Source organism: Orycteropus afer, unplaced genomic scaffold (assembly GCF_000298275.1).
Source record: "Orycteropus afer afer isolate SDZICR_OR568_19922 unplaced genomic scaffold, OryAfe1.0 scaffold00054, whole genome shotgun sequence".
In the NCBI taxonomy this organism is placed as follows: domain Eukaryota; kingdom Metazoa; phylum Chordata; class Mammalia; order Tubulidentata; family Orycteropodidae; genus Orycteropus; species Orycteropus afer.
This window is the reverse complement of record NW_006921641.1, coordinates 4,182,120-4,193,092: the sequence shown is the minus strand read 5'-3', so window position 1 is coordinate 4,193,092 and position 10,973 is coordinate 4,182,120. Positions and strand designations below refer to the sequence as shown.

Genomic DNA, 10,973 nt, shown 5'->3' with positions numbered 1-10,973 from the left:
TTTGTTGTCTGTACTGCCCATGTAACTCTCTATGTCTTTCTCATCCTCAATGCTGCCATATTGGTCACTCACATTTGGTACATTGCCATGAAGGAGCATTCTTAACGCAGGGTGGAGTCTGTTGAGTGATAGGTCCCTAAGAGGCCTTCTGCACATGTTCCACATGAAATCCAAATTGAAACCACATGAGAAGGTGGTGCTGGTAAGATTATAATGGTATGGCCACATCATAAGGTTACTTTGGGTTAGAGGTATGAGACTTCTGCATATGCTCCAAATTAGGCAATTTCCCAAAACCTCAGGTTCCTGAGTCTGTGGTCATTCTGCTTAATTTTGATTGGCCAGGCCACACAGGTGGTTTGGGCTGTTGCAGGTGTTAGCTCATTAACCTCCTTAAATATTCTGCCCCTCTCTTTACTCCTCCCTTCGGGCCTACACCGCCAGGGCAGCCCTCCTGTCCTATCTTCCTGCCTAACACTGCCCATCATTATTTCATGAGAAAAGAGACCTGTTTTCCATTGGTGGTGACTCTGCTAGTCTTGTGTATAAGTATTTTTACCTACCCTGAGAAGATACATAAAATTGAACATTTCTCTTCGATGAACAAAGTCAGCCTAAAAATAATTTATGTTTATTTGAAGTAAAGAAATTTTAAGTCTCTTTCCTTTTTTAAAGAACTATTATGGTCTCATGACTTTAAAACAAGATAATTCTGTTGTATTAATTATCATAATATATATATAATATATACAATATAAATTATATAATAGTATCCATAGCACATTACCCCAAAATTACAGCATAAAATATCACACATTATTGCTTGTGGGTATATAAAATATTGTAACCCCGGTGGATAAACAGGTTGGTGGTACCTCAAAAAGCTAAACAGAACTACCAGATGACCCAGCACTTCCTCTCCTGGATATACACCTAAAAAAAACCTAAAAGCAACTTACTTGTGCATCATTATTTATTGCAGCATTGTTCACAATAGCCAAAAGGTAGAAACAACCTAAACATTTATCAGCAGATGACTGTATAAATAAAATATGATGCATACCTACAGTGGAATATTACTCGGCCATAAAGAGAAAGGAGTTCTGGTAAGCACAGTGCCTGACGCATCTGACTGCTAACTAGAAGGTTGGTGGTTCAAGCCCTTAAAGCCACTCTGTGGAAGCAAGACTCGGCAATCTATTTCCATAAATATTTACTGCCTTGGAAACCCAATGAGGGTTGCTACAACAGGGATGAACCTTGAAAACATTATGCTGAGTGAAATAAGTCAGACACAAAAGGGAAATACTGTATGATCCACTTCCATGACATACCCCGAATAGGCAAATGAATAGAGATTAAAGTTTATTAGTGGTTACCAGGGGAGAATTAGTTGGGGAGTCATCACTTAAGGGACACTGAATTTCTGCTAAGGGTAATAGAAAAATGTGGAAATAGATAGTAGTGATGGGTTGCACATGTTGAGTATCAGTATTGTCACTGAATTGTACATACAAAAAAATGTTCAAATGGCAGATGTTTTGTTTTCCTTTTATTGTGATTTGGGCGAAAGCTTAAGGAGCAAATTTCACTTTCCATACAGCAGTTCACATACACTTTACTTCATGACATTGACTACAATTTGCCACAATGCAACAGCTTCCCTCCCACTTCCTCCCCATACTTACCTCTTCCCTGTGTCCTTCTCTCCATGCACTTCTGCCCCCTGAGATGTCTCCCTGTGCATACACAGCTCTTCTATTCTCCCATGATTGTTCTCTCCAAGGAGTGTAGCTACCTAGTGCAGATGGTTCATCTCATATACCTGTCTTTTGTTTGGCCGGAAGCCACAGGAGTGGGTTCAATTCCAGACGTAAAGGGCAGCTAGGGGCCATAGTCTCAATGGTTCCATCAGGCTCTATCAGACCAGCAAACCTAGTCCCCCCCCCCCTTTTATTTTTCCAAATGATTTTGAATTTTGTTCCACATTGTCCTCCCACTTTATCCAAGATCTCCTATATAGATCCCCCTCCAAGGGGTTGACAGTAGTTGCTGGGCACCATCTAGTTCTTCTGATCTCATAGTCATATAGGCTGAGGATCACATGGTGTCCCAGTCCCTTGGACTAATTGCTTCCATGTGTCCTTGGTTTTCTTCATTCTTTGTTCTGGATGAGGAGAGACCCATCATTGCATCTAAATGGCTGCTTGCAAGCTTTTAAGATCCCAGTCACTACTCACCAAAGTAGTGAGTGATCAACACGGTGACAGTAAGGAAAAGGAAGACATAGAGAAGTACATGGGAGGTTCAGACAACAAAGATGAACCCTCTGCACATATAGTACTGCATTGTTAGTGAAGGCAAACATGGATATACGTGTGGATAGATGGGTGGACAGGCTGAACTATTAGGTATGTCTTTGCATGGAGGAATGAGGAACAGTGTTTTGGGTAGTATGTTATGCCAGTTGAGCATGATGTCCCCTGTACCTATGGTCCCGAGACCACAGTTCCAACTACTCACTCCCTCTGGGTAGCTGGCTGTGGCCAAGAAGTGCCTACAACCTGTACCTTGTCAGCTCTACATATACCTGGACATTCTTACAGAACATACCAGTATACTTGGAGAAACATTGTCTGCCAACCCTATACATGGTCCTGGGCACACTCTCCCCTGCATAGACATACCTAATAGTTCAGCCTGTCCACCCATCTATCCACCCATATATCCGTGTTTGCCTTCATTGACAACACTGTACTGTATGTGCAAAGGCTTCATCTTTGTTTTCTGTATCTCCCATGTATCTCTCTGTTTTCCTCTTCCTCAGTGCCACCGTGTTGATCACTTAGACTTGGTACATTGCCCCTCTCTTAACTTAATACTTGTCTCTACCTATCTAACAATGTTCCCTCCGCTCCCCTCCCACCCCTGGTAACCAGCAAAGAGAATTTCCTTCCATAGATAAACCTTTCCTTGACTTTTTATAATAGTGGACTAATACAATACTTGTCCTTCTGTGATTGACTTACTTCACTCAGCATGATATCCTCCAAGTTCATCCATGTTATGTGGTGTTTTGCAGATTCTACGTTGTTCTTTAGGGTTGCATAGTATCTCATTATGTGTATGTACCATAGTTTGGTTATCCATTCCTCAGTTGGTGGACACCTAGGTTTTTTCCATCTTTTGGCTGTTGTAATGCGATGAACATGGTTGTGTACGTATCTGTTCTTGTCCTGGTTCTCACTTCTTTAGGATATATACCTAGTAATTAGAATGGTATTTCTAATTCCAACTTTTTAAGGAATCACCATACTGCTTTCCACAGTGGTTGTACCATATTACAGTCCCACCAGCAGTGTATGAGAGTCCCAGTCTCCACATCCTCTCCACCATTTGTTATTTTCTTCTTTTTATTTTTTAAATTGTGCTTTGGGTGCAAGTTTACAGAGCAGAGTTTTGTTTTACATTCAACATTGCATGTACATTTAGTTTCACTCCCCAGTTACCATCCCCAACCACAACCCACTCTCCTCCCCTCCCTGCCCAGTAACCCCACCACCACCACCGTGCCCTTCATAGTTATGCACTCCTGTGTGTCCTGCGTTTCCTTCATGCGAGTGTTGCTTCTCTGGTGCCCTGTGGTCTATTGCTCCAAGGAATACATATCCATAGACAATGTAGGTGCATCACCCTGGGTTGAGTGATGTGCGTGTACATCTTGTTTACTATTGGGCTGAGAGCCAGCTCATGGGAGTGAGTTTTATTCCAGGCCCAAATTATTGGGGGTCTCACCAGACTCCATCTGACCAGTGATTCTGGTCATTTGGATTTTTTTCCACGTTTTTCCTCCCACTCTATCCAAGATCTCTGGTTTTGATACTTTCCCGAGTGGTTGGCATGGGTAGCTAAGCACCATCTAGTTCTTCTGGTCTCAAGGTCCACCATGTCCTAGGGCTGATTGCTTCCAAATACCCTTGGTTTTTTGCACTCTTCTTTCTTTCTGACGATAGGAGACCATTAGCTGCATCTTAAGATGGCTGCTTGAAAGCTTTTAAGACCCTAGTCGCTACTCACCAATGTAGGTTAAGGAACAAGATTTGTATGTATTTTGTTGTGCCAATTGAGTCTGGTGTCCCCCGGTACTTATGGTTCTGAGTTGGTAGATCCATTGGATCTCTCTTCCACAGTATCTGGCTGTCTGTGAGGGGATTACTCTGTCTTCTGTTGTTTCTGTAAGGATTGTGAGTATTTTGTATCACTGGTATCTGTGCAAAATTAGCCTCAGCTGAATCTGTCCTTGGTCTGGAGTATAATCCTTTTCACTGACCCCCATCTGATCTTTTGAGATGTCTATGTGTTTATCTGTAGTGTGGTATTTGGTATTAATGGTAATGCAGTATTGTGGATATATTGGTACTAGCGTCTGTCATCTATATCTTATGTGCACAATTTGGTGTCCTCCCTTTTCCTAATGTTATTATGGTGGTCACAGACTCTTTCTAACCATCCCTCCCCTTACCCACATCAGTGTGTGGGCCCCAACTAGCCCGAAATTAATCCCACCCCTTTCCCTGCCCTCCCCAGTAACCTAGTAAGTAAAGTGAGTTCCCTTTCTTAAGCAAACCCTTCTTTGTCTTTTTACAGTAATGGGCTCGTACAGTACTTGTCCTTCTGCAGTTGAATTATTTCACTCAGCATAATGTCTTCTAGGCTCATCCACATTGTGAGATGATTTGCATATCCTTCATTGTTCTTTAATGTAGCATAGTATTCCATTGTGTGCATGTACCATAATTTGGTTATCCATTCATCTGTTGATGGGCCTTTAGGCTGTTTCCATCTCCTTGCTATAGTGAATTGTGCTGCCTGCCTCTTACCTCTTTAGGATATATTTCTAGTAATGGAATTGCTGGGTCAAATGGTATTTCTGTTCTCAGTTTTTTAAGGAAATGCCATATCATTTGCCACAATGGTTGTACCATTTTACTATCCCACCAACAGTGCTGTTATTTTCTGTCTTGTTGAACTTTGCTACTAGTGTTGGGACAAGATGGTATCTCATTGTTTTGATTTGCATCTCTCTAATGGCTAATGATCATGAGCATTTCTTCATGTGTTTGTTGGATGCCTGAGTATCCTCTTTGGTGAAGTGTCTATTCATGTCTGCTGCCTATTTTTTCATTGGATTATTTGTCTTTTTGTTGTTGAAGTGTTGGAGTTTTCTATATATTCTAGAGATAAGTCTCTTGTCAGATATGTATGTCATTGCCGAATATTATTTCCCAGTCTGTAGGTTCTCTTTTGATTCTTTTGAAGAAGTCTTTGGAAGCACATAAAAATTTAATTTTTAGAGGGTCCCATTCATCTAGATTCTCTTCTGCTTGTGCATTTTCGGTTATGCTTGATAGTCTATTTATGCCGTATATTAGGGTCCCTAAATTTACCCCTAGTTTTTCCTTGAGGAACGTTACAGTTTTAGGTTTCACATTTAAATCTCTGATTCACCTGGAGTTCATTTTTGTGTATGATGTGATGTACAGATCTTGTTTCATATTTCTGCAAATGGATCTCCAGTTTTGCCAACACCATTTATTAAACAAACGTTCTCTTCCCCATTTAATGGATTTTGGCCATTTGTCAAAAATTAGCTGACCATAGGTCGATGAGTCTATTTCTGGGTTCTCAATTCTATTCCATTGGTCTATGTGTCTGTCATTATACCAATACCAGGCAGTTTTGACTACTGTGGCTACATAGTAGGTTTTGAGATCCAGCAATGTGAGACCTCCTACTTTGTTCTTCACTAGTGCTTTGCTTATCCAAGTCTCGTTCCTTTGCATATAAAGATAGTGATTGGTTTTTCCATATCCTTAAAGAATTGATGGGATCTGGGTAGAGATTGCATTGAATGTATAGATTGCTTTGGGTAGAATTGACATTTTCACAATGTTCAATCTTCCTATCCACGAGCATGGTGTGTTCCTCCATCAAATGGCAAATGTTTTGTTATATATATATTTACCACAAATCCAATCCCCACACACATTTATTATCTCACGATTTCTGTGAGTCAGGAATCCTGGCACAGCTTAGCTGGGTCCTCTGCTTCATGGTCTTACGAGGCTACAGTCAAGGTGTTGGCTAGAGCTGTAGTGATTTTAAGGTTCAACTAGAGAAGGTTTTGCTTCTAAGCTCACTCATGTGCTTGTTGACTGGATTCATTTCCTTGGGCACTGTTGAACTGAATGCCTCAGTTTTCACTGACAGTTGGTGGGAGACTCTCCTCAGTTCCTTGCCACATGGACCTGTCCAGCATGGCAATTTGCTTCATCAAAGCAAGAGCGCCAAGAAGGTGAGAGAGAATGTCAGCTAGATGGATATCATAGTCTTTATAACTTAGGCCTGGGAGTGAGATCCCATCACTTTGGCTGTTTTCTCTTTATTAGGAGCAAGTCACTAGGTCCAGGTCTAGTCCACACTCAACTGGAAGGGATTAGGAAAGGATAATTACCGAGGTGTGAGGATCATTCGGAGGCGTGAGAAACTGCCTACCACCTCTCTCTATATATAATGCTTAAAGGGTCACATTTGGCTAGTGAAATCTCCTTTTAAATTGGGATGAATGAAGTAGTGTTGAAAGAACTACTTCAGAACTTCAAAAAACACTCTTGCTTTCTGGGAGCAGCAAGTTAATCCAGGCTTAAAAAAAAATCCATTTTGAATTTACCTGTTTGAAACTAGGAAATCAGTAACTCTAGGAATCTTTTTTTTTTTTTTTTAATGGAGAATAATGTTAATCCTCTAGATATAGCAATGCATGCTTCTTTGTTTTTTATTAGCACTGTTTAGTTAGCCCATTACCATCTCAAGAGCCTGCAAATATACATATATTTTAAACATCATGAATTTATTCCAATACAATGCATTTATTTCAGTATTACTATGTAACAGATTTGCTTGAATTTTTAAATTTCTCATCTAAAAATACACCATTTTAAAAAGTACATTATTTTAACTAAGAACTAAAACTATAGAACTACTGAGTGAATGACAAGAAATCTAAACACTGGTACCTTTTTGACCATCCCACTAACTATATATAGTCAGGTTACATTGCTATAATTTTTGGTTCAACTCCATACTTTTGTCCAGTGTTTATTTTCAGTATAGTAGTTTTGATATTACTGATTTGGTATAGTAGCTCTGAGCTGTTAGTCCTTACTTATGAGTTAATACTTATAAGGCACCTAAAAAGAATCTGGTACAGAGTAAGCCCTACATGTATCCATTAAAATAGTTTTAAAATACCTAATAAGTACAGTGTGTTTGGTAGTGGCATTTTATTACGCAGGTAAAGAAAAACAAAAGTTGTTTGGTCTCTAAAGTTGTTGTTGTTATGTGCCAGACCCGACTCATAGCAACCCCTCCTTGGGTTTCCGAGGCAGTATCACTATGGAAGTAGATTGCCCAACCTTTCTTTCGAGGAGTGGCTGGTGGATTTGAACCACCAGTCTTCTGGTTAGCAGTCAAGTGCCTTAGGCACTATGCTACCAGAGCTCCCCTCTAAAGTTATATACTGAAATTTTATTCAACTGTATTTGGTACAACTTTATTGTATTTATAATTATTTTTTTTATTGTGCTTTAGGTGCAGGTTTACAGAGCAGAGTTTGTTTTACATTCAACATTACGTGTACATTTAGTTTCACTCCCTATTTACCATCTCCAACCCTAACCCACTTTCCTCTCCTCCCTACCCAGTAATAACAACCCCCTCCCCCCAATCGTTATGCACTCCTGTGTGTCCTGCATTTCCTCAGTGGGAATGTTGCCTCTCTGGTGCCCTGTGGTTGATTGCTCCAGGGATGCATTTCCATAGAGTGTGTGAATGTGTCACCCTGGGTTGAGTGGTCTGCGTGTACATGTTGTTTACTGTTGGGCGAGAGCCAGCTCCTGGGAGTGAGTTTTATTCCAGTCCCATTATATATCCCAGGGCCATAGTATTGGAGGTTCGCACCAGAGTCCATCCGACCAGTAATTCTGGTCATTATTGAATTTTTGCATTTTGTTCCATGTTTTTCCTCCCACTCTATCCAGGGTCTCCTGATTTGTTCCTTTCCTGAGTGATTGGCATTGGTAGCCAGGCACCATCTAGTTCTTCTGGTCTCGAGGGCCATCATGTCCTAGGGCTGATTGCTTCTAAATGCCTTTTTTTTTTTTTTAATGCACTCTTCACTTCCAGTGATAGGAGACCATTAGCTGCATCTTAGACGGCTGCTTGAAAGCTTTTAAGACCCCAGTTGCTACTCATGTATTTGGTACAACTTTAACAACTCACATTGTTTGATACTGACAAACATAAATTTTGGTTAGATGAACTTGGTTTGTCTTTTATAGTTTGTAAGAATAGAAACTCAAATCCTTATATTGGAATCTTTGTGTTTTTAAAGAGTGGTACCAAAACTTGTTGGTTAAAAGTACAGGCATGTGAGTTAAACATTTACCTCAAGTAGACACACGCCCTGGAGAGAACAAGCATGGGAGAAGGAAGGGCTGCTTATGCACAGGACAGCTCAGGGGGCAGGAGAGTATGGAGGGATGGACACTGGGAAGAAGTAACTTTGGGGAGGAAGTGGGAGGGGACCTGTTGCATTGTGGTAAACTGTGGTCAATGACATGCGACAAAGTATATGTGAACTGCTTTATGAAAAGCAAATTTGCTCTGTAAATCTTCACCCACATCACAATAAATAATAAATTTTAAAAAATTGTTGGTTATAAATTTGGGATAAACATTTTATTTTAAAAACACGATTTTCATTCAATTTAAGTTTATTAATTAAAAAAAAAAAAAACCCAAACTCATTGCCATTGAATTATATCTGACTCACAGAGACCCTTCCTTGGGTTTCCGAGGTGGTATCACTATGGAAATAGATTGCCCAATCTTCCTTCCAAGGAGTGGCTGGTGGGTTTGAACTGCCAACCTTCTGTTTAGTAATCAGATGGCTTAGGCACTATGCCACCAGAACTCCCAAGTTTATTAATAAATAGTATTTTGATAAGAAATCTGTGCTATTCATTTTATCTGCTTTACTGAAATAGCATCATTTGCTTTTACCTGTTGGATATATTAGTCTCTTACTGACTTTAAAATATATCTATATAAATTTCATATATCTATACACATACCAAAGTATACATTTAAATTAAAATTTCATCAAAAGCTCTTAAACCTTAATTTGTAAAACAAATTTTATTCAGGAATATCATAGGTAATAAATACCCTCATTACATTCATGCTTCTACACCTTGGACTTCAGAAGAGCCAGTGTGTGTTTTACATTGAAATAAGAAACAGGTAGCATTCATATGATAACCATGTGGTAACTACATATCCTTTCAATTTTTAGCTAATATTTTTCAGATGAGGTTGCAAATTATAAGTGTAGGTGATTTTTTAATCTCTATTCATGGAGTTATCAAGTAGTTAGATGGGGTTTTATAAGGTTGGTTTGAACCGCCAGCCTTCTGGTTAGCAGTCAAAGCCTTAGGCACTATGACACCCCAGAGCTAGCTCTTAGAGTAATTGATAATATAGATAAATGCTAGTTTTTCAAGTTGTATCTTAAACTCGGAAGGAAGGTTGGGCAATCCTACTTCTGTAGTGATACTGCCTCGGAAACCCAAGGAGGGGTCGCTATGAGTCGGGGCCGACTCGACAGCAAAACAACAACAACAACAACATCTTAAACTCCTTTAACTTCTTATTTAGAGGTCAAGTACATGTGTATATACTAGTGATAATTTTTAATACAGATCAGTTTGTGCCAAACTCTGTTTTGTCTTTTAAAAATCCTTAGGTAAATGTAGATATTTGTTAAATCAATCTTATTTCAGTCTACATTTTCAAAAGCCAATTTAAAATGTCAGGAAATAAAACCAAATAATATTAAATGCAATATTAATATTAAAGAGTTTCATATACAAGCATCCTGCATATGGCTAAAGAGTAGTATTTCCCAAAAAGTCTCATATGTTTGTTGTGAAACCTGCCATTTCTTTTCTAACAGTTTTAACATGGATTTAGCTAGTCTGCTTGCAGTAACTGAGACTTAAGAATGCAGAATTCCATGCAGCTATGTATAGAAAAAAATACTAGAAGGAAATAAGCCAAAGAGTGATATATCTCACTGATAGAATTGTGAATGATTATTTTTTTCTACCGGTGTGTATTTTTTCAAAAATTTTATGAGTATGTTTTGTTTTGATGCTGAGAAAAACTATGCCTTAAAATGTAATACTAAAGAATTTAGGTACAAATAATAAAAATATTTTATACAGCTTTTTTGGTAAGATTTTCTTTATATAGCAAACTTGCTTAATTTATGATAATATATAAAATATATTAAAAGCATAATTTTCTAGGAACACATCAATATATAGTAACTACGTTAATAAACAGCAACATAATTGTTGGATTAACTACTGGATATGTGTTCATAATTTGTATTATCATGTTTATTTTTTTGTATCTAGATGAGGAATATTCGATTATCTGATTTCACTGAATCCTTGAAAAAGATAAAACGCAGCGTGAGCCCTCAAACGTTAGAAGCATACATACGTTGGAACAAGGACTTTGGAGATACCACGGTTTAAGGAAGTAGAACATTTTAGTTACCAAGAAAACACGATCTTCAATGAGCAATTAGTTACCAGCCATGGAAAATCAACCTAAGTTTACAGGACTTCTCAGTCTTACAGTTTATTTGTGCACTAAACTTGAAGATGAACCATAAAACAAATTTAAATAAAATATACAATGCATATAGAATATTTTGTTGTTTAAGGCCTCCTTGCCTCTATGGTCATGATTACTACAATGGGCACTGTTAAGAGCACAACAAGAACTGATGATGGTCTTCTCTACCAATATAATTGTAATGTAAATAATCATTTGTATATTGT

At 38.6% G+C, this 10,973-nt stretch overlaps 1 protein-coding gene across 1 annotated transcript in view; it reads left to right on the top strand.

The window, feature by feature from the left end:
• SPAST (spastin) overlaps positions 1–10,664 on the top strand; it is a 161,182-nt gene extending 150,518 nt beyond the window's left edge. The window contains exon 17 of the mRNA XM_042780684.1: positions 10,542–10,664. Within this exon, the coding sequence (XP_042636618.1) occupies positions 10,542–10,664 (123 nt within the window). The remainder of the gene's footprint in view (positions 1–10,541) is intronic.
• Positions 10,665–10,973: the final 309 nt, after the last annotated feature.